A 24,474-nucleotide genomic window follows, 5' to 3' on the forward strand; every position below is an offset into this window, starting at 1 on the left:
GTCAGGTTTGCACTACCTCCCCCAAGTACCTAAAATCCTCTCTGAATTCCAGAGAAATAATAAAGCAATATAGATAACATCTATTTGATTTTGTGCCGTATGTTCTAATATAACGCATACCACATGAGGCTTTTTATTATAGCTCAGATAAAAGGCTTATTTCAAATCTGTTTGTAGTACCACATCATTATTGCTTGCTGGCATTTAAATTGAATAAGATATCAGGTTATTATGGCATTTTCCGAGCCTGGACGAGAATCCAATAAGAAAACAGGGTCGTGAAATGGAGGCTTTAATAAAGCGAGGTGATAACATGACTCAGTGCGCATAAAAAGCACAACAGTAGATGTGTAGGGAATAGTAGTTTCCAAACCCATTGTTCTTTATTTGACTGCCAACAAAGATCCCCCAGTGCATTGCTTTCTTTATGTAAAAACTAAAAAAAGACTTGACTAAACTCTTGCTAACTTTTGAAAATGATTTAGGCCTTTTTGAAGAAGAGAGTGTCTTTAAGGTCATAAAAGGTCAGATATTGCGAGAATTTGAGGGAAGTTGTCATAGAGCTAAAGTGAAATAAAGACACTGTGAAAGACACAAAGAACCATCTTGGGTTTTATCTTTGAGAACACTGCTTTCACTAGAACCTGTGGAATGTGCACCAAACAACTCCAAGACAGTTCCGTGCACAGTGGTCCTCAGTCTACCACAGGTCTACCAACAAGCATTGCATTTCTCTGTTCTTTATCTGCTTCCTGTCAGCGTTGTTGTGGGACACCAAGTGTGATTGTAAAATAACACACAAACACACACACACACCTTACCACAGTACGGACATAAAGCAAGTGTTGCAAGTGTGAAGCAAGTGTTCAGGCAGCCAGCTGCAGACGCTGCACAATGTTTTGTTATGTGCTTGATGCATTTTGGCTCATTAACCCATAGGAGAACTCAACAGTCTGACTCACACACCAGTCATGACACATGTACAAACATTGACTCATATTCCACCTCTATCTCTACCGGTAAGCGTAACTGTACTGGAACGGACACCCACAGCCGCAAATCAGACAGAGTCAAAGTTTGCGTCCCAAATGGCACCCAATTATTTTTATAGTGTACTATAGTGTACTACTTTTGACCAGAGCCCATAGGGTATAAGGAATATACAGTATTTATATAAGGAAGGAATAGGGTGCCATTTGGGACTCACACCCAGATATTAGTTACATTTCTAAATGCCCCTATGCACGACTGCTGAATGATCTGATAGGTTGTTAAAAATGTTGTAATAACACGTTACAGCCTTAATCGAAAATGGAATAAATAATTTTTCCCCCTTCATCAATCTACACACAATACCCCATAATGACAAAGCAAAAACAGGTTTTAAGACATTTTTGCTAATGCATAAAAAGTGTAAACTGACATTTCACCATTACGTAAGTATTCAGACCCTTTACTTTGTTGAAGCACCTTTGGCAACAATTAAAGCCTCACGTTTGCTTGGGTATAACGCAAACAAGCTTGGCACACCTATATTTGGGGAGTTTCTCTGATTCTTCTCTGCAGATCCTCTCAAGCTCTGTCGGGTTGGATGGGGAGGAACACTGCACAGCTATTTTCAGGTCTCACCAGAGATGTTGGATCGGGTTCAAGTCCAGGCTCTGGCTGGGCCACTCAAGGATATTCAGAAACGTGTCCCAAAGCCACTCCTGGTTTGTCTTGGCTAAGCGCTCTTGAGCAAGAATCTGTCTGTACTTTGCTCTGTTCATCTTTCCCTCGCTTCACCATGGATGGTGCCAGGTTTCCTCCAGATGTGATGCTTGGCATTCAGGCCAAGGAGTTCAATCTTGGTTTCATCAGACCAGAGAAACTTGCATTTCGCCACACCCGCAATAACATCTGCTAAACACATGTATGTGGCCAATAAAATTTGATTTGATTTGATTCTCATGGTCTGAGAGTCCGTTAGGTGCCTTTTGGCAAACTCCAAGCGGGCTGTCATGTGCCTTTTACTGAGGAGTGGCTTCCGTCTGGCCACTCCTCCATAAAAGTGTTTTTGCTCTGACATGCACTGTCAACTGTGGGACCTTGAATAGACAGGTGTGTGCTTTTCCAAATCATGTCCAATCAATAGAATTTACCACAGGTGGACTCCAATCAAGTTGTAGACAGGTGTGTGCTTTTCCAAATCATGTCCAATCAATAGAATTTACCACAGGTGGACTCCAATCAAGTTGTAGAAACATCTCAATGGTGATCAATGGAAACAGGATGCACCTGAGCTCAATTCTCGAGTCTCATAGAAAAAGGTCTGAATACTTATGTCAATAAGGTATTTCTGTTTTACATTTTGTATAAAAAAAATTCTTAAACCCTGTTTTTGCTTTGTCATTATGGGCTATTGTGTGTAGATTGATGAGGGGGGGGGGATTATTTAACACATTTTAGATTAAGGCTGTAACGTAACACAATGTGGAAAAGGTCAAGGGGTCTGAATATTCTCGGAAGTATTAAATGTTCCCTAAAGCATCTTAATCATTGGTATTTGTTTTGGTAGTCTGAATTAACACTGATACGAATGCCAGTTTGACCTTCTTGCAGTCATCTGTTGTTGAATTTTGTTGCCTCTCTTTGTGTTTCATTTCACTGAGTCTTCGAGATCTTCTATGCCCTCCCCTGCATTTCTTAATGAAATGTGTTTGCAGCTCTTGTGCAATCTTCATTAAGTGTAAATCCAAGCAGCATTACTATTGTTAATTTCACTGCTGCTAAGTATTCCTCTACAGTAGATGCCCTTCAGCAGCCTCATAACAAAATTATGAGAGGACACACCGTCTTCAAGGAGAGAACGTCCTTTATACAGAAAGTAAAGAACAGAGAGAGGGGGGGGATTCCTAAGGACTCATGCTTCTTATGAAGTACGGACTTTTGCAAGAACAATCTCATGACCACCTTATCAACCATTTTTTACTGAAATTACAATGTCAAAACATGGTAGAAAAGCAGGATGACCTTGATGTATCTAGCTCATGACGGTGGTTTGCCGTGATGTATTATCCAATCTGCGCAACTATTTCACATCTTCAGGTTGTTGGACATTTTTTGTCCAAGCTCAAAGCACTGAAGCCACAGACAACATATAAAAGGCTTTCAGCCCAAGAAAGGCCCACTACCTTCAATTCTCATTGTCAACAATCTGCCAGTTGGATGTGCTTCATACAGTACACTACAATGTGATGTCCATTAGTTTTTACCAAAATGAGAGCAGCTCAGCTAGCTGCGAGTTGTGTATCACTGCCGTGGAGTGATGTGATGTTAAATCAATAAAATAAATGTTTGCATGGGTCAGACGGTGGCCACTGAACTAATGACAAAAAAAAGACAAATTAAGTGTCGGCTCAGCTGTGCTACTGAACTGCCTTGCCTGCCTGACAGCATGATGGCCATGTATAATGGGAAAACAGACTAGACAAGAAACCATAAGGCCTGAACACTTCCTTTTACAGGGATCATTTTGAGAGTGTGTTTGCCACTCCTGACATTGACTGTGATATGACATTGATTATGACTGGTGTGCCGGGGTGTAAAGGTTGAGAGTAGGATCCTGAAGTAATGAACGGGCCTGGTTTGTGTGTGTGTGTGTGTGTGTGTGTGTGTGTGTGTGTGTGTGTGTGTGTGTGTGTGTGTGTGTGTGTGTGTGTGTGTGTGTGTGTGTGTGTGTGTGTGTGTGTGTGTGTGTGTGTGTGTGTGTGTGTGTGTGATCACTTCTGGCTCAGACAAATAGGGTCACCAGAGGTCAGCAACATCACAATGTCAGGCAATGTCTCTGGCTTTAGCTCATGATTGCAGGAGCGGTTATCTTTTATAACAAGAGAGAGAAAACACAATCACTTATTGACAGATGGGATTTACACAATGTTACATTTTTTATGTCATTGTTTCATTGTATTTTATTTCATCCTCTGACCTCATGAAGAACACTTCATGGTTTGACCTTTGACCTCATTGCATCTCTACCGTTGGAACACCGCTGTATCTTTCTTTCACTCTCCCCCCCTCTCCCTCCCCTCTCTGTCTCCCTCTCTCGCTTTCCTTTCGTAACCAACATCATACTTAATTGTACACACTTATAGGTTATAATGTGAGGCAAACCAAAAGTCCCCCTTGTCTGTTTGTGACTAATATGCTTGTGTACAACTCCTCTGAATAGTAAGAAATGCAGTGTTGTTGTTACTGTGCTGATAGTGACCAACTCTCCCACCTCGCTGATGATCTTAGACTAATCAGAAGAGGTCTTATCTGTGTGAATGGAGACTCATCTTCTACCCAATGTCCTGTCAGTCTCCTGTCTGTAAAGGATCCTACACTAAATCATTACAGACATCATATTACCCCAAGTCAGCACTTAATGCCAAAAGGAATCAAATCAAATCAAATCAAATGCATTTATATAGCCCTTCGTACATCAGCTGATATCTCAAAGTGCTGTACAGAAACCCAGCCTAAAACCCCAAACAGCAAGCAATGCAGGTGTAGAAGCACGGTGGCTAGGAAAAACTCCCTAGAAAGGCCAAAACCTAGGAAGAAACCTAGAGAGGAACCAGGCTATGTGGGGTGGCCAGACCTCTTCTGGTTGTGCCGGGTGGAGATTATAACAGAACATGGCCAAGATGTTCAAATGTTCATAAATGACCAGGATGGTCAAATAATAATAATCACAGACAGAACAGTTGAAACTGGAGCAGCAGCACGGCCAGGTGGACTGGGGACAGCAAGGAGTCATCATGCCCGGTAGTCCTGAGGCATGGTCCTAGGTCTCAGGTCCTCCGAGAGAGAGACAGAGAGAATTAGAGAGAGCATACTTAAATTCACACAGGACACCGGATAGGACAGGAGAAGTACTCCAGATAGCAAACTGACCCTAGCCCCCCGACACATAAACTACTGCAGCATAAATACTGGATACTGAGACAGGAGGGGTCAGGAGACAATGTGGCCCCATCCGATGACACCCCCGGACAGGGCCAAACAGGAAGGATGTAACCCCACCCACTTTGCCAAAGCACAGCCCCCACACCACTAGAGGGATATCTTCAACCACCAACTTACCATCCTGAGACAAGGCCGAGTATAGCCCACAAAGATCTCCGCCACGGCACAACCCAAGGGGGGGCGCCAACCCAGACAGGAAGATCACATCTGTGACTCAACCCACTCAAATGACGCACCCCTCCTAGGGACGGTATGAAAGAGCCCTAGTAAGCCAGTGACTCAGCCCCTGTAATAGGGTTAGAGGCAGAGAATCCCAGTGGAAAGAGGGAAACCGGCAGAGACAGGAAGGGCAGTTCGTTGCTCCAGAGCCTTTCCGTTCACCTTCACACTCCTGGGCCAGACTACACTCAATCATATGTCCCACTGAAGAGATGAGTCTTCAGTAAAGACTTAAAGGTTTAGACCGAGTTTGCGTCTCTCACATGGGTAGGCAGACCATTCCATAAAAATGGAGCTCTATAGGAGAAAACCCTGCCTCCAGCTGTTTACTTAGAAAATCTAGGGACAATTAGGAGGCCTGCGTCTTGTGACCGTAGCGTACATGTAGGTATGTACGGCAGGACCAAATCAGAGAGATAGGTAGGAGCAAGCCCATGTAATGCTTTGTAGGTTAGCAGTAAAACCTTGAAATCAGCCCTTGCCTTGACAGGAAGCCAGTGTAGGGAGGCTAGCACTGGAGTAACAGGATCACATTTTTGGGTTCTAGTCAGGATTCTAGCAGCCGTATTTAGCACTAACTGAAGTTTATTTAGTGCTTTATCCGGGTAGCCGGAAAGTAGAGCATTGCAGTAGTCTAACCTAGAAGTGACAAAAGCATGGTTTAATTGTTTCTTTATCATTTTTGGACAGAAAGTTTCTGATTTTTGCAATGTTACGTAGATAGAAAAAAAACTGTCCTTGAAACAGTCTAGAGATGTTCTTCAAAAGAGAGATCAGGGTCCAGAGTAACGCCGAGGTCCTTCACAGTTTTATTTGAGACGACTGTACAACCATTAAGATTAATTGTCAGATTCAACAGAAGATCTCTTTGTTTCTCGGGACCTAGAACAAGCAGCTCTGTTTTGTCCGAGTTTAAAAGTAGAAAGTTTGCAGCCATCCACTTCCTTATGTCTGAAACACATGCTTCTAGCGAGGGTAATTTTGGGGCTTCACCATGTTTCATAGCAGTGAAAGTTAACATTATGTTTTCGAATGACATCCGTAAGAGGTAAAATATATAGTGAAAACAATAGTGGTCCTAAAACAGAACCTTGAGTAACACCGACATTTACAGTTGATTTGTCAGAGGACAAGCCATTCACAGAGACAAACTGATATCTTTCCGACAGATAAGATCTAAACCAGGCCAGAACTTGTCTGTGTAGACCAATTTGGGTTTCTAATCTCTCCAAAAGAATGTGGTGATCGATGGTATCAAAAGCAGCACTAAGGTCTAGGAGCACGAGGACAGATGCAGAGCCTCGGTCTGATGCCATTAGTTTTTTTTTATTGCTTAAGCACGATTTTCAAAACAGGGCCCGTGTTTTCAAAACACTACACACAATTAGCACAACCACACACCCAATTAGCAAAACACTACAGATCCTTTGCAAAATTAAACACTCTTGTAAAAACTATACACTTCTTTTTAAAAACCCCACTTTGTTACCATATGAAACACACACGTTTCACATTACTATACACTGTCTGCACGAGTTACACTCTGCTGTGATAAACCTAAAACACTTTCAGCACTTCTACTTCCCTATGATTAGAGTAGGCTACTATCAACAAAGTACAAATATAATGTAAATTCACCAAACACTACACAAGACCAATGTTGCAGACTGAAGAAACTCATTTATTTCTCAACACGCCCAAAATGTTGACATGGAGATTCATAATACTGTAACCAAACGTCACTTTAGTTAAAAAAAAAATAATAACTACACATTGTCTCTTCGCCTAGCTGGATCTGGCCAGAGAATTTCATCAACATCGCAGGCAATGTTGTCATTAGCAAGACACCTTGGAAAGAAACGTCTTGAATGACGAATCCATCCTTGCATTGCTGCTACCTCCATCTGGTCACAGGCCTCCTCCATGGCTTGGATGAGGGGTACCTCAGCCTGGAGACGGAGATCATACCTTCCACCGCCATAACGAGAAAAACTCTTCTATAGGGTTGAAGAATGGAGAGTATGGTGGAAGATGTAGGACGGTGAAATGTGGATGTTGCTGAAACCAGTTCTGAACCAGAGCAGAGCGGTGGAAAGACATTGTCCCAGACAACAATGTGTTGCATATGATCGATTTGATGCTGTTATGTTGTGCAATTGGTCCAAGAATGTAAGGCGGTGGAGGACCCCATTCTGTGTAATGGCTGCACAGAGTGTTATATTACCCCCACGTTGCCCTGGGACATTGACTATAGCCCTGTGGCCAATTATGTTTCTTCCCCTCCTTTGTGTTCTCGTCAGGTTGAACCCAGCCTCATCTACGTAAATGAACTCGCCATCCATTCGTAAAACTCTGAAAAACAGTGTCAGGCAAAATTGTGTAGTTCAGTGTAGATCTAGTATACATATAACAGTACAGTAAAATATTATGAGACAGTATGCAAGATCACACTGCTAAAGTGAATACATACCTCTGCATAATCATGCCGCAGTCGTTTCACCCTTTCGGAATTGCACTCGAAAGGCACTCGATAAATTTGCTTCATTTGAATGTTTTTTTTTAGAATGCGTGCCAGTGTTGATGTTGAGACCTGATGGATATCGTGGAAAATGGCGTGGTTATTGACAATGTTAGCTTGGAGCTGCTTGAGTGTTATAGCATTGTTGGCCAAAACCATGTTTACTATCTCCCTCTCGCTGTTCTGTAAATATAGGAGGCCTTCCCCCTTGTCATCCCTGACCCTCAATCCTATGTAGAAGAAAAAAACAGTATACAATAGTACAGTAATTTCACAGGAAAAGGTAACAGAAGTGCTGATAGTGCATAGAATACAGTACTGTAAGCAGTTACTGAAATCGTGCAGATGTTTTTGATATGATGATATTTTTACAATACCTATTTTCCAGTCTAAATGTTCTCACCACACTTGCCACTGTATATCGGCTTAGATTTGGCTGTACTCGCAGTCCAGCCTCCCTCAGTGTCAGGCCGTGGTTGACAACGTGGTCAACCAGTGTTGCGCGGATCTCATTTGTCAGATTCGGTCCTCTTTGAGCACCTTCTTGTCTTCCTCCTCCTCCTCCTCCTCCTCCTCCTCCTCCTCCTCCTCCTCCTCCTCCTCCTCCTCCTCCTCCTCCTCCTCCTCCTCCTCCTCTTACTCTTACTCTTACTCTTACTCTTACTCTTACTCTTACTCTTACTCTTACCATTGTGCTTGAAGACCAATGAACACCTGCTGCTTTTTATAGTGCTTATACACCTGATTGGTGTGTCTACAATTAAGCAAACGAGTGTTTGCACACCTGATGACTGTTGAACCAATTGGTTGGACGGTGTGGTAATTTGACAGTCAGTGCTTTGGTATTGCAAGGACGTGACTTCATGATAGATTTTTGTGTGTAATGTATGTTAAGTGTGTTTAGTGTTTTGCAAATCACTGTGTGTAGAGTTTTGCAACAAGTGTGAGGTTGACAATGTGCTTATAGTTGTGCAAATATGGGCTGATGTTTTGCTTCTTGAGTGTAAGGTTTTGATAATAGTGTACTACTTTTAATTTTAGTGTGTAAGCAATCCAAAAAAACTGTAAAAGGTCATTTACCACCTTCACAAGTGCAGTCTCAGTGCTATGATGGGGTCTAAAACCAGACTGAAGCATTTTGTATACATTGTTTGTCTTCAGGAAGGCAGTGAGTTGCTGCCCAACAGCCTTTTCAAAAAAAATTGAGGGGAATGGAAGATTCGATATAGGCCGATAGTTTTTTATATTTTCTGGGTCAAGGTTTGGCTTTTTCAAGAGAGGCTTTATTACTGCCACTTTTAGTGAGTTTGGTACACATCCGGTGGATAGAGAGCCGTTTATTATGTTCAACATAGGAGGGCCAAACACAGGAAGCAGCTCTTTCAGTAGTTCAGTTGGAATAGGGTCCAGTATGCAGCTTGAAGGTTTAGAGACCATGATTATTTTCATCATTGTGTCAAGAGATATAGTACTGAAACACTTGAGTGTCTCTCTTGATCCTAGGTCCTGGCAGAGTTGTGCAGACTCAGGACAACTGAGCTTTGAAGGAATATGCAGATTTAAAGAGGAGTCCGTAATTTGCTTTCTAATAATCATGAGCTTTTCCTCCAAGAAGTTCAGGAATTTATTACTGCTGAGGTGAAAGCCATCCTCTCTTTAGGAATGCTGTTTTTTAGTTAGCTTTGCGACAGTATCAAAAAGGAATTTCGGATTGTTCTTATTTTCCTCAATTAAGTTGGAAAAATAGGATGATCGAGCAGCAGTAAGGGCTCTTCGATACTGCACGGTACTGTCTTTCCAAGCTAGTCGGAAGACTTCCAGTTTGGTGTGGCGCCATTTCCGTTCCAATTTTCTGGAAGCTTATTTTCTGTATACCAGGGAGCTAGTTTCTTATGAGAAATGTTTTTAGTTTTTAGGGGTGCAACTGCATCTAGGGTATTGCACAAGGTTAAATTGAGTTCCTCAGTTAGGTGGTTAACTGATTTTTGTCCTCTTGCGTCCTTGGGTAGACAGAGGGAGTCTGGAAGTACATCAAGGAATCTTTGTGTTGTCTGTGAATTTATAGCACGACTTTTGATGTTCCTTGGTTGGGGTCTGAGCAGATTATTTGTTGCAATTGCAAACGTAATAAAATGGTGGTCCGATCACCAAAGATTAGAATATTATCTGCTATGACTACAAGGTCCGATAGGAATTCAGGGAACTCAATGAGGAACGCTGTATATGGCCCAGGAGGCCTGTAAACAGTAGCTATAAAAAGTGATTGAGTAGGCTGCATAGATTTCATGACTAGAAGCTCAAAAGACGAAAACGTCTTTTTTTTTGTAAATTGAAATTTGCTATCGTAAATGTTAGCAACACCTCCGCCTTTGGGGGATATGGTCACTAGTGTAGCCAGGAGGTGAGGCCTCATTTAACACAGTAAATTCATCAGGCTTAAACCATGTTTTAGTCAGGTCAATCACATCAAGATTATGATCAGTGATTAGTTCATTGACTATAATTGCCTTTGAAGTAAGGGATCTAACATTAAGTAGCCCTATTTTGAGATGTGAGGTATCATGATCTCTTTCAATAAGGACAGGAATGGAGGAGGTCTTTATCCTAGTGAGATTGCTAAGGCGAACACCGCCATGTTTAGTTTTGCCCAACCTAGGTCGAGGCACAGACACGGTCTCAATGGGGATAGCTGAGCTGACTACGCAGACTCCACTATGCTGGCAGGCTGGCTAACAGCCTGCTGCCTGGCCTGCACCCTATTTCATTGTGGAGCTAGAGAAGTTAGAGCCCTGTCTATGTTGGTAGATAAGATGAGAGCACCCCTCCAGCTAGGATGGAGTCCGTCACTCCTCAGCAGGTCAGGCTTGGTCCTGTTTGTGGGTGAGTCCCAGAAAGAGGGCCAATTATCTACAAATTCTATCTTTTGGGAGGGGCAGAAAACAGTTTTCAACCAGCGATTGAGTTGTGAGACTCTGCTGTAGAGCTCATCACTCCTCCTAACTGGGAGGGGGCCAGAGACAATTACTCGATGCTGACACATCTTTCTAGCTGATTTACACGCTGAAGCTATGTTGCGCTTGGTGATCTCTGACTGTTTCATCCTAACATCGTTGGTGCCGACGTGGATAACAATATCTCTATACTCTCTACACTCACCAGTTTTAGCTTTAGCCAGGACCATCTTCAGATTAGCCTTAACGTCGGTAGCCCTGCCCCCTGGTAAACAGTGTATGATCGCTGGATGATTCATTTTAAGTCTAATACTGCGGGTAATGGAGTCGCGAATGACTAGAGTTTTCAATTTGTCAGAGCTAATGGTGGGAAGCTTCGGCGTCTCAGACCCCGTAGCGGGAGGAGTAGAGACAAGAGAAGGCTCGGCCTCCGACTCGTTGCTTAATGGGGAAAACCGGTTGAAAGTTTGTGTCAGCTGAATGAGCGACACCGGTTGAGCATTCCTACAGCATTTCCCTCCAGAAACCGTGAGAGGAAGACAACACACACACACACACACACTGAAATGCACATAAGCATACACGCATACTATGTCCAGACGCATACTACGTCCACACACACACACACACACACACACACACACACACACACGCACACATTTCAGGCACCATTTCTGCCCCGGTCTCTTGTATAGGACTTTAACCTCCTGCAAGATATGGGCTAGGCCAGGGGGTGATTGGTGACTTGCCGTACCACCTGTTATGGTAATTATTGACTTAACAAAGAATGGAGGGAAGGTGGAGGGAGGGAAGGAAGGGTGGGGAGGGTGGATAAAGGTGTCAATTTCACTGGTCATTTTTCATCTTGTCAGGAAAGGATTATCTAATGACACAACACTTCTGTCTTAAAGTAAAATGCACTACAGTAACCCAGAGATATTGTCTGTTGTCCAAATAGCACCCTATTCCTTATATAGTGCACTAATAGGGTGCCCCCCCCGGGGAATGGAATCTTCAAGGTGTCAAAAGCATTCCACAGGGATGCTGGCCCATGTTGACTTCAATACTTCCCACAGTTGTGTCAAGTTGGCTATATGTCCTTTGGGTGGTGGACCATTCTTGATACACACATGCACAACCCAGCAGCGTTGCAGTTCTTGACACAAACTTGTGCGCCTGGCAACTTCTACCGAGTGGCGCAGCGGTCTAAGGCACTGCATTTCAGTGCTAGATGCGTCACTACAGCCCCTGGTTCGATTCCAGGCTGTATCACAACTGGTCGTGATTGGGAGTACCATAGGGAGGCGCACAATTGGACCTGTGTCGTCCAGGTTAGGGTTTGGTCGGGGTAGGCCGTCATTGTAAATACGATTAACTGACTTGCCTAGTTAAATAAAGGTTCAATAAGTAAAAATTGTAAATACTACTATACCTTGTTCAAAGGCACTTAAATATGTTGTCTTGCCCATTCACCCACTGAATTGGTCACATACACAATCCATGTCTCAATTGTCTCAAGGTTTAAAAATCCTTCTTTAATCTGTCTCCTCCCCTCCATCTATACTGATTGAAGTGGATTTAACAAATTACATCAATAAGGGATTATAGCTTTCACTTGGAATCACCAGGTCATGGAAAGAGCAGATGTTTGAATATTCTGTACACTCAGTGTATTGATTCCTGTTCTGAGACAGTGAGTTTTCAAGAAAGATTTCCAGGGTGGTCACTGAGGTGATTTTAAATGGGATGATCGCTCATAATTCAAGTCAGACGGATTCATGGGGAAATCAAATCAGCCTCCCAGACAGAGTGAAGGCTGAGCTGAAGCAGCAATATTATCTCCACCATGCAGCACACTTCTTCATTGACCTATATAACATTTCTCCTTTCTGACAGTTCCCCTCCCATTTACACCGCTCTCTTTTGGGTTGTTCTCTGGGGTTTCTCTCCTTTCTTTCTTTCTTTCTTTCTTTTTTTCTTTTTTTCTCTGTGCTCTTATGCTTCAATCTCTCTCCCTCCCTCTCTATGTCTGTCTCTCTTTTTCTCTCTCTTTTGGGTTGTTCTCTGGGGGTTTCTACCTCTCTCTCTCTCTCTCTCTCTCTGTCTTTCTCTCTGTCTTTCTCTCTCTGCAGTCAGGGATCAAAATCAATGTTCCTTTTAAAAAAATGAGGCACTGAGCAAATACCAGGTCTGCTGAGCACAAACTTGAACATTGTGAAAATTCTCTGCAACTTCCAGTGCAAGTTTACATTGAACAATGAGGCTGTACCCACTTTAAATTACAGTTTTAACAGAGGCAAAGTAGACGACTGTGGCTAATTGGTCATAATGTAGGCCTACCAGAGTGGCCTGCCATCAACAACAATGGAGAAAAAGGCATCCCATCACATTTTAACATGGAAATATCATTCAGCCTACAGTAGCAGCAAATGTGTTCAATGGTGATCTAACTTCCATTAAACTTTTTTTTTTAAACATGCAGTGCTTGACATTAACCTGTTTATCCACTTGTCTTTCAGACAAGGTGGTTGAACATTTTCTTGTGTTGTTTGATGCAAGAAACCACTTTACAAAAAACAATGAATTATTATTCCCATACCATTATTACAAAGAATCAGTCAAATTATGCTACCCTCTGCCTATTGGCTACTTAGCTTATTCAAGACCATCTCAAAATACAACACTGCCCCTTTAAGACATGAAAAAGCTCTTTACCTGATTCGCTTTTCAAAGATGGCTAAAAATGTACAGCTTTTGTGCTCTTGTCGGAAGCAACCACCACTTTGCCATTGTTGACTAGAAATTACCTATAACTGGGCTAATAACTCACTAACTGGCAAAGAATATGAACAAATGTGCACAGGTGGCTGCATGCAGCTCTTGCCTTGATCTCAAAACAAGCGCATCCACTCGAGACCAGTTCAAAGTGAATCGCACAGATCCGTATATGGCAATTGCTATTTGCATATTGGCCTACTGCAGCTCTGGTTATGGTGCACCAGTCTGTGTAGAGTTGTGCCTGTCAATGCAATTGAATCCTACTCCAATGCGCTCTGCCTACAAGAAAATATGTTGCACAGTTTGTTTCGCATACTAAATCTTGCATAATTTGTTTTATTTCGGTATGTTACATTGAAAGTGGCTAATATTGCGTTGATTCAAGCACAATTCCCACAGTAGAGCGAAACGTTAGTATTAACTAACTAAAGTTGAGTTAACTTCAATCTCGCGATTCTCAATGTGGGCTGATATTTCTTCTGCCAGGCAGTGGAGGGGAGCTGCGTGCCCGCGCAGCTTAGAGTGAACATTGATTACAACACTTTATCTTCTCAAACTAGAATCTGAACTGTCAGGAAATATTCAGTAAAAATAACTCCAGAAATGCACCGAAATCTGAATTCACCAGACTGTTGTCTCATTATGTCTTCAGAAATGTAATTAAGCAATGAAGATGTCTTTCAGTCTTCCGTGTCTCCAAAAAAAGGTTTGCTTGATTAGGCATCTAGCATTGGGACATTTCTGTCTGTGATGATATGAATTTGGGGTGCTACTAGAGTGAGTTAAATGTGAAGGAAGTTAAGGCACGGACCCAATTACAGTGTGATGCTGTCACACACACACCCACACACATACACATGCATTAACTCACACACACATGCACACGTACATCCACACACGCACGAACACACACGCACACACAGGGAGACTACCTCATCATTAAGAATCCATCATTCTCTTATCTTTCTACCCCTGAGAAACTCTTCAATATTCTTCTGGCAACATTATGCATATTTATACCTACATTCTTTCCACTTCACTAAATGTCATTGTAAATGTTTCTTCTTCTAATGAAGGCATTCTAGTCTTTTACTCTTATTTTCTCCATCTCTTCCTATTCCTAATGCTCCTCCTCCAAGTTCCTGCCTATGAGTTTTAGTCCTCTGCTAATTCGATTCACACTTAGTTTCACCCAGCGCAATGAGCCTCTGAGGAGAATCCAATCAAATGTTATTTGTCACAAGCTTCACAAATAACAGGTGTACACTAACAGTGAAATGCTTACTTAAAGGGCCCTTTCCAACTACGCAGAGAGAAAAATAGTAGCAGTAGCAGTATGTGATGGGTCAAACTGAACAAATATATAAATGTAACATGTCAAGTGTTGGTCCCATGTTTCATGAGCTGAAATAAAAGATCCCAGAAATGTTCCATATGCACAAAAGCATATTTCTCTCAAATTGTGTGCACAAATCTGTTTATATTCCTGTTAGTGAACATTTCTCCTTTGCCAAGATAATCCATCCACCTGACAGATCAAGAAGCTATCAAGAAGCTGATTAAGCAGCATGATCATTACAAAGGTGCACCTTGTGCTGGGGTCAATAAAATGCCTCTCTAAAATGTGCAGTTGTGTCAAACATAATGCTACAGATGTCTCAAGTTTTGAGACATCAATTGGCATGCTGACTGCAGGAATGTCCACCAGAGCTGTTGCCATAGAATTCAATGTTAATTTCTTTCCATGAGCTGCCTTCAACATCAGAGAGAGAGAGAGAGAGAGAGAGAGAGAGAGAGAGAGAGAGAGAGAGAGACGGCAGGTAAGCAGTAGAGGGCATGGCAGACGCTGATGTAACATTACTGTTCATATAGCAGGATTAACCAGTGTGAATTTATGGTCTCACTGTGCCATACCATAGACTTGATATGACATCAGGACTGGCACCACACACCCAGTAATTTGAGGCATAGCTGAAAATGTTGCCTTTAGTGTGCAACTGTAACTGGAGAACTGAAATGGTGGGCCCTCGAAAGGGTGGCCATATTTTGTTTGAATTTCAAATGGCACCCTATTCCTTATGAAGTCCACTATTTTTGAAAAAAAAAGTAGTGCACTAAATAGGGAATATGGTGCCATTTTGGGACGTAGCCTACATTAGCCCTGACTGAGTATATTCTATTTTCCATTGATTAGAAAATAAATAATGAAATCTTTCACCCTGAGTTTGTATTGAATAAATTAACATGTGTTTTGGTCAATGGGGCAGTACTCTTCTGTTTCAGGGGAAGAAGAATAAGCAAGAAGAAGGCAAGGCTCCCCTAATGAAATCAGACCGTCAACTCAGCTCACGATTGAGCAAAAAAATATAATGTCTGTCTTTGTGCTTTGGCTAATTATTCCAGGAATGTATTAAAGATTACTGTGGGATATGAAGGAGCAAATCCTTTAAATGGCTCTCTCATTGTTCCCCCACAATCCCCCTCATTTCAGATATGGCAGTAGGCAGCCGCCCTTGTGAAATTACCCCGTCCCATTATTCCAAAGTCTTGTTATCCACAAGACACACAAGTCTAGTTAGTGGCGCTTTGATAGAGGGGCTCAATACGTCTCTAACATAGAGTGTTATCTGCAAAAGGGGGAATTACCAGTGGTGAGTGGAATAAAGCAGCCCATTGCTTTCTCTCTAGGAAGACTACAGAGAGTTACCATTAGCCTGGCTAGTGCCGTGATTGTCTCATCTTGCTCCATTTCTTTATAGGGCTATGGCATATTTTTAAAAAAACACTCCATTTAATATTAGCAATTTATTTGAAGAAGAGTGGTATCTATAAACTTCAGTATTTTTTATTTGTATTGGTGTTCATCATTTTTAGGCCCATACAGTCCTCATATAGGCTATAGGCTTATTATTCTACATTCTTAAGCAAACTGATGTGAAGACCAGAAATTCAAGTTGTAATGTTTTATGTAATGAATTGATCATATGCAGTATAAAAATGAAATCCTTTTTGATTTTGATAACTTTCACTGTATCAGATAAAAAAAATTCTGCCATTGTGAGTTTGATTGAATGAGGACCCAAGACTCCATTCATAATTATAAACTGGGTGGTTACAGCCCTGGATGCTGATTGGCTGAAAGCCGTGGTACCAAGGGTATGACAAAACATTTATTTTTACTGTTCTAATTACATTGGTAACCAGTTTATAATAGCAGTAAGGCAACTTTGGGTTACATTATGGCCAATATACCATGGCTAAGGGCTGTATCCAGGCATTCTGCATTGCGTAGTAGACAGTAGTGATGCGTGGGTAAAATCTCTGCGGAAGCCCCATATTCCAAGCTATGCGTTGTTACAATTTCGCTGTTCGCTCTGTAACCTGTTCATTCATATGCCTTGCGACTGTGATATATACGTAGGCCTAAAGGCCGAGGCAATAAGAAGACAGTGGCAGCATAAATTAAACCACACGTGTGTTTTATCACAAAACCGGATAGCAACAGAGGTCCAGTAAAGTCCACAAAGCATATTGCATGTACAGTAACATGACCTACAGCATGGTCAAGCAAATGAATGTTTCTGACATTTTCGGGCAACTAAACAATTATTGATTTAGAACCACAAATAGTTACTGCAAGTGGCAAATAAAACAGGAGCTACCTCCACCATTTCAACCATCAAATCATCTTAGCTTAGTCTAATACAGTGACAACTAAAAGATACCAAAAACAATTTAGTCCAATCAACGTAAGCTAAATATGATGTGGCTGTCCATGGTTCTGATTTCTTTGTGTGTGTGTGTGTGTGCGTGTGCGCGTGCGTGTGTGCGTGTGTGTGTGTGTGTGTGTGTGCGTGCATGCGTGTGTGTGTGTGTGTGTGTGTGTGTGTGTGTGTGTGTGTGTGTGTGTGTGTGTGTGTGTGTGTGTGTGTGTGTGTGTGTGTGTGTGCGTGTGTGCGTGCCATCCTTCTCTCTTTCATGTTGACAAAACGGTCTATCACTCAGTACACGCTTTTATTTTTTGTTGTCCTAGGCTACCTGGCTAAAATGCATGATGGTTAGCCTAACTTCCATTCATGGGCAACGTTAGCTCGTTAACATTAGCCTTCTACATCTTGAACTTCCATCCTCTCAGGCCAAGAACACAACAATGTATGGCTTAAAGGTTGGATCAGAATTGCCGTTATAATCATTGGCCAGTACGGAGAATTAAGTAAAACCACAAGTCCAAATACCTATCTCCATCCATGGTTAATTTAGGAAAGGGACAGGTTTAGCTAGCTGGATAGCTAGCCACCAGAGGACAAAAACACAACGAGATGTATGCTCTCAAAGGAATTTGATAGGAGTGACGCCAAATCCAAGCTGGCTTCCTTTGACACAGTTTTTTAGCTAGACGCTGATTGACACATTTTTTATACTTTTTTTTATCAAGGGAGGCCAAATGCTCGCTGGCTTCCCTCGCATTCAATGCTACGGGCTGCAACAATGTCATACTCGTTTGGACCAGACAGCATCTGATAGATGGCCTACACGAAGAGATACAGAGGGGCTCTGTTTCGCTCACTCGGATACTTTCTCCTGTGAGACACAGTAGATTGAGCCACTTGCTAATTGAAGGAAAATGATGAAACACAGAAATATGAAAGATACATTATGTGATGTAAAAAAAAAAAATATTGGTCCATTTTTGGGGGGGACGCCTGGTTTTTGTTTGCATCAATGAATACATGCCAGCAGTCGAAATAAGAACAACTCTTAGCCCGTGATATATTGGCCAAATACAGTGCATTCGGAAAGTATTCAGACCCCTTTACTTTTCCCACATTTTGTTACATTACAGCCTTATTCAAAAATGGATTCGGAGACTCTGGCAGCTCCGGAGTGAAGGGCGATTTCGGCAGCTCTGGAGTGAAGTGCGATTCCGGCAGCACCGGAGTAATGGACGGCTCTGGCAGCTCCTGACTGACAGGTGGCTCTGGCAGCTCCTGACTGACAGGCGGCTCTGGCAGCTCCTGACTGACAGGCGGCTCTGGCAGCTCCTGACTGACAGGCGGCTCTGGCAGCACCTGACTGGCGGTCGGCTCTGGCAGCTCAGGACAGACGGGAGACAATGGCAGCTCAGGACAGATGGGAGACTCTGGCAGCTCAGGACAGACGGGAGCACCTGTAGGGAGGAGACGGAGAGACAGCCTGGTGCGGGGGGCTGCCACCGAAGGGCTGGTGCGTGGAGGTGGCACCGGATAGACAGGACCGTGAGGGCGCACTGGAGCTCTCGAGCACCGAGCTTGCCCAACCTTACCTGGTTGAATGCCCCCCGTAGCCAGGCCAGTGCGGCGAGGTGGAATAGACCGCACTGGGCTGTGCTGGCGAACCGGGGACACCCGGCTGGTGCCATGTACCCCGGCCCGAGGAGACGCACTGGAGACCAGATGCGCTGAGCCGGCTTCATGGCACCTGGCTCGATGCCCACTCTAGCCCGGCCGATCGATGCCCACTCTAGCCCGGCTGCTTGGTCCTTTGGTGGTGGGTGATTCCGTAACGGTCGTCGTATGAAGGCGAGGACCAAAGTGCAGCGTGGTAAGTGTTCATCTTGATTGTTAATACGAATAGTGAACATTGAAACAAAAACAATAAAACGACAAACGAACAGTCCTGAACGGTGAAATAAAACACAGAACAGAATATATTCTCCCACGAAATACAATAGAAAACAGGCTCCCAAAATATGGTTCTCAATCAGGGACAATGATTGACAGCTGCCTCTGATTGAGAACCATACCAGGCCAAACACAGAAATAGCAAATAATAGAAAATCTAACATAGACAACCCACCCAACTCACGCCCTGACCATACTAAAACAAAGACATAACAAAAGAACTAAGGTCAGAACGTGACACAATACCCAATAATGACAAAGCAAACACTTTTTTTCAAAATTTTTGCAAATGTATTAAAAATAAAAACTGAAATATATTATTTACATAAGTATTCAGACCCCTTACTCAGTACTTTGTTGAAGCACCCTTGGCAGCGATTACAGCCTTGAGTCTTCTTGGGTATAATGCGACAAGCTTGGCACACCTGTATTCGGGGAGTTTCTCCCATTTGCAAAAGAAAATCTAAAAACCTTTTTTCGCTTTGTCATTATGGGTATGGTGTGTAGATGGACGAGGAACATTTGTTTACCTCGATTTTAGAATAAGGCAGTAATGTAACAAAATGTGGAAAAAGTTAAGTGGTCTGAATGCTTTCCGAATGCACTGTACCATACACTGTACTCCCCCCCCCCCCCCCCCCCCCAGGCCTTATTGCTTAAGTATACACTTGTTTGCAAATATAGAAGTCTTATAGACATTAGGGAATTCCCCAAGATGCCTCCATACCACCTGCTTTAACCTTATCGTGTGAGCTCTCAGTTGGAGGCCGTCTCCAAGACACATTTTCTGTCTCCCAGACCCTGCAACCTCGGTACCACGCTGGTGTGCATTTCAATGTGACAGCAATGGGAGTTAAATCTTTATGTTAATGAATAACAATCTCCAAAGTACTTTGGAACGTCGTGTGTTCAGCTCGTTTAAATTGTCATGCCAATCAATAACACATTTGTTTTATTTTCAAAAGACATTATTCAAATCATGACACAGGGTTTGTTTATCCTACTTCTTGGTCAATAGGAAGTTCCAAACACACAGGCTTGAGTGCGCCCTACGCGCGCTCCCCAGCCCAGGTCTCAACAGTACTAGACACTTCAAGATGCCGGTCAAAATTACATTTGAATTTTAACACATCCAACGTGAGCGCTTCAGAAGACTAATATCCTGTAATATAGAGAATGAGTAAAATGATTGGCAGTTGTAATGTCAGTGCTAATGATGCGGGTGTGTTCAGATGTGTCCTACTCTAATTCACTTTGTGACACAGATATTTGTACAGAGTCTAGTCTGGAGACTGCCACGGCAGTTTAATCTGCAACTCGATTGCCGATGCAACCTCCTGGTAAAGGCGCGTGTGACTGGCTAGCTGGGTCTCGAGACGCCGGAGACTCCAAACCAGTCCTGTGTTCTCAGCAGCGCTACAGTAGCGGAAAACAGCAATCAGAAACAAGAGTGGTGCGTGACGCGCAGAACAGATACAAAATAAGGAATCGGCCTACATTCAATTCAATGCATAAAATCAATCAAGGATCTATACAGGAGATATCTTCTCCAATGCTGTGATTTTTTTTGGACTGGCTGTCTATTACCGGCGCAGAGCTGTTCATTGTCAGCGCAAATCCCGTTTCCCTCACTTGTGACGGCGGAAAGGTGGCTGTCTGAGTTGAGTCTCGGAGATATCTGCAGCGGCTGCGTGCCTTTGAGCGGAGCGGAGGAGTTGCACTACAGGGCTGCCCCGGACCGGCCCCAGCGGAAGGTTACAAACATAAAAGCTATTGATTGACGAGTAAAATACTTGGAAATTGACTATCTCTCTCATCACCTGTGGAGACCTGTCCTTTCCTGTGGTGATTTTGATGTTTACCGATTTGGGAAAAAAGTCCGCAGCATTTGATAGAGAGAAATAGAGAGGGGTTACTGTCAGCCTGCCGACAGCTGCTTCGCTTGGATATCGGATACATATGGGGTTGTGAGTGAGTCTACGAGACACAGGTGATTGCCGTTTGCTTGCTTTACGTGGGTGAGTTTAAATCAGGAGAGGCAGAACAATTTTGCTATATGGAGAGCACTGAGTGAAGAATGCTCTTAGCTTTCATTCACATGGCTTTGAAAATACACTCAATTTAAGTATTATCTCTCTGAACAGCATAGCACGCAAGGAATGCAAGTTGTGTGGTGTCCATAAGAATATTGCTTTAAATGTTGAATTACTCTGTAATTCAGATTTCCACATGTAAGGAATGTTAGACGCTTTTGGATTCATGTCAGGGAAGTTGCGTACCATTTTATGCCAGATGTGAGCAGAGCAGCTTGTCCAAAGCCATTCCATGTTGAATATAATTCATTATTTTGTGCAATGCCATAAGAAGAGACAGTTTGAAATGCCAAATTGCTTGATGCTCTGCAGTTCTATTGGGTTTCCCTAACGTTTCAATGTGACGTTTTAATGATTGCTCTATCACGATTCATGCTTTAACTGTAGGTTGTCATTGTAAATAAGAATGTGTTCTCAACTGACATGCCTAGATAAATAAAGGTCAAATAAAATACAAAATAAAATAAAACATGTTTTTACAAGTAGTATATCTAAGTAGCTTATTAATGGGTAAAAAATAGATCAATGTTAAAATATATGAATATTTCAAATAAATATCTCTTCTTTAGCATGATAATTCGATATTGAATACAAAATAGAATTGAGGCTATTCTCTCCCAGGGAGCTCAATTTATTCCGAATTACTATAGTAGCTCTGAGAGAAGTCGTTTGGCACACAAACTTTCAAGTTTCGGGGGCAGACAGTGGTCTATGTTATTGTTCTCCAGTCGTGATGTTTGTTAGCATAGTTGATTAGGGAGTTTAGTGGCATCTTACACATTGTGACAGTCCATCTCCTAGGGGAGGGATGGTGAAAGAGAGAGAGCGCCCGCGCTGACACTTTCAGGTCTGGCTGGTGATCTGCGAGCGAGTGAGAGCGAGTCTAGTGAGTCTCGGAGCAGGAGCCGAGACCTCCTCCGCTAATAAAGAGAGAGGTGGCTTCCAAAGGTTGGGCTTTGCACATTTGTAATCAAACCAATCAGAGACCCCTCTGAGATTTCGGCTCGAGCAGTCAGGCTGAGGCAGGCAGCACACTATTTGAAAAGAGGAAAAGCGTTCTCAAATTAGGGGGTGTATCCATCGCTTTAAGCCCCTTTTATGGCAATGCCTTTCGCCAGATGTTAGTATTACTAGTTCGTGTCCTGTCAGATTTGAGAATGAGCAGGGCGCGAAGGGCCACAACACGAGCTTGATTTGATGATCTGCCCACATTTGAAACGAATATCATCACCACTGCTGCTGCTTACTTTCAATATTTATTTCCATTTAGCACCGACGGTTTACCTCTTGCCTTGTCATCGTTTCCAAGGAGTTGAAACGGGAATTGTTGGTGCTGGTGCCTGGGCTTTTTACTTCTTCCTTTGCTAGCTCCGATGACTTGTGTGGAGGAAATGGCAACGCCAGCGTTTGAGAGAGGAACTCAACTGGAAGAGGAGAGAGGAAACCGGAGCTGAATGACAGGATGCAGCAGACAACCTGAGACATATCTAGACACATTTCAACTGCCTCAGTCAAGACACTTCTGCTTTATTTGTTTTCCTTCAGCCCCAAGCTTGAAAATATGGAAGACTAACACGGCCTGAAAACCTCGGGAGGAGTTTTATTTAGGTTCGTTTTTTGTTTTTCCTATGAATATTTTTCTAACAAAACAAGGATGCATTGTGGATTAGTGCTGTTCCTCTTAATGGAAATCTTCTTCGTTGCTAAAGCTTTCAAAAATGGTAAGTGACAACTATTATATGCTGGGATACTTATCCTGATGTTGTTAAAGGCCCAGTGCAGCCACAAACATGATTTAGCTGTGTTTTATATATCCACATAATGAGGTTGGAATAATTCTCTGAAATTGTGAAAATGACCATTTTAGTGTAGTCTAACAGCTGTTTGAAAAGACAGCCTGAAATGTCAGCCTGTTTTGGTGGGATGGAGTTTTGGCATGCCTGGTGACATCACCAGGCGGTAAATTAGTTATTAGACAAATAAAAAAGAGAGTTCCAAACCTCTCTGCCAATTACATCCAGTTTTCAGTTTTCCCCTCCTCATTCAGACCACTCACGGACAGTCCTAGCAAAATTTGACTTATTTTTAATTGAAAACAATCACTGTAAGGTACTTAATTGTTATTTGATATTGAGACAAAAAACTGCTGCATTTGACCTTTAAGGACACATGAGTCTCAAAACCTCCATGCGTTCACCTGTCAAGTCTTCCCCGCGGGTCAGTGCTGTCATTGCCACCGGCTTATTATTTGAGTGTGCAGGTTCTTCTATTTTTGTAGGATATTATGAAAAGAGTCTGGGTTTGGGTACAGTAGTAGGCTGTTTCTTGCTGTAGCATATAGGCGACACTTAGCCTAATTGTTTCGTTTCTATGAGTAAACTTATTTACGAGAAAAACTAAAGAAAGACAAAGAAAGAACTAGCTATATTTCCCATTCTCTTGAACATCGCATTGTCACCTATCCTATTCAAAACGAATTTCAAGTAGCCTACTTTACATGGCAGATTGTAGTTATAATCCAAACGCATGACTGCGCACACATAAATTGAGATAAATTGATAGGGTAATTTGGGCTACTTGAAGTGGGTTGCCTCTAGACACAAGAAAGGCGCGTTATTCTCTGGCGCTTGGAGAAGTGGTCTGTATGAAAATAAAAATACGTTTTATTAGGCGATAATCATTTGTTAAAAAGTTTAGTCTGTGTCTGTGTTCAGCCTGTGTTTTCATACCCCCAATCCACAAATACATGTAGCTCGCCACATATAATCTGGGAAGTAATCGGATTTATAATACTTTCGAATTATTTGGCGTTATTGCCATATGATATATTGTCTACAAGTCACATGGCACCATATCAGCCATTCCTATCGAAGCTCAGCCAAACCCCGCACAGCCACAGTGTAGTATCCGTTCCCCGTCCACTCTCAGTCCTCTACATTAATCAATTACTCCTTGCCAGGGTATATGGCCCTTAGTCATTACGAGTTGTTCTAGTTAATTACTGTCGGTGACATTTCACAGATTTAAACATTTTTCAAGCGTAAAAATAAGAACATTTATAATTTTAACTTGGGCTATAAGTGACTAACATATTTATCCTAACCGTTATGCCCCAACAAAAAAACACCAATAGTGATCGATAATAACACTAAATAAGAATAATAACACTAATTACACTTTTGGTAATGTTTGTGAACAACTGTATAGTTTAACGTCAAGCCTGTAAAAAGTGTATTATCTCATCTGAGGAAATTCATACATTT

General features: G+C 42.4%; 1 protein-coding gene and 1 long non-coding RNA gene across 8 annotated transcripts in view; one reads left to right on the forward strand and one right to left on the reverse strand.

Moving 5' to 3' along the window:
- The window catches only part of LOC149977452 (uncharacterized), a 1,012,103-nt gene that overhangs the window by 33,332 nt on the left and 954,297 nt on the right, over nucleotides 1-24,474 (reverse strand). The gene's annotated exons all lie outside the window — the stretch shown is intronic.
- Nucleotides 20,137-24,474, forward strand: part of nrp1a (neuropilin 1a) — a 113,340-nt gene continuing 109,002 nt past the window's right edge. For 2 of the 6 annotated variants that reach the window (XM_036944330.2, XM_090200012.1), the window contains exons 1-2: nucleotides 20,156-21,108; nucleotides 22,521-22,932. In XM_036944330.2, the coding sequence (XP_036800225.2) occupies nucleotides 22,866-22,932 (67 nt within the window). In that variant the 5' untranslated portion in view covers nucleotides 20,156-21,108; nucleotides 22,521-22,865. Of the gene's footprint in view, nucleotides 21,137-21,820; nucleotides 22,933-24,474 lie in introns of those variants that run through there. The other 4 variants (XM_036944326.2, XM_090200011.1, XM_036944329.2 and 1 more) reach the window with 4 other exon arrangements.

This window comes from Oncorhynchus mykiss, chromosome 15 (assembly GCF_057628025.1).
Source record: "Oncorhynchus mykiss isolate SJ-2025 chromosome 15, ASM5762802v1, whole genome shotgun sequence".
NCBI lineage: Eukaryota > Metazoa > Chordata > Actinopteri > Salmoniformes > Salmonidae > Oncorhynchus > Oncorhynchus mykiss.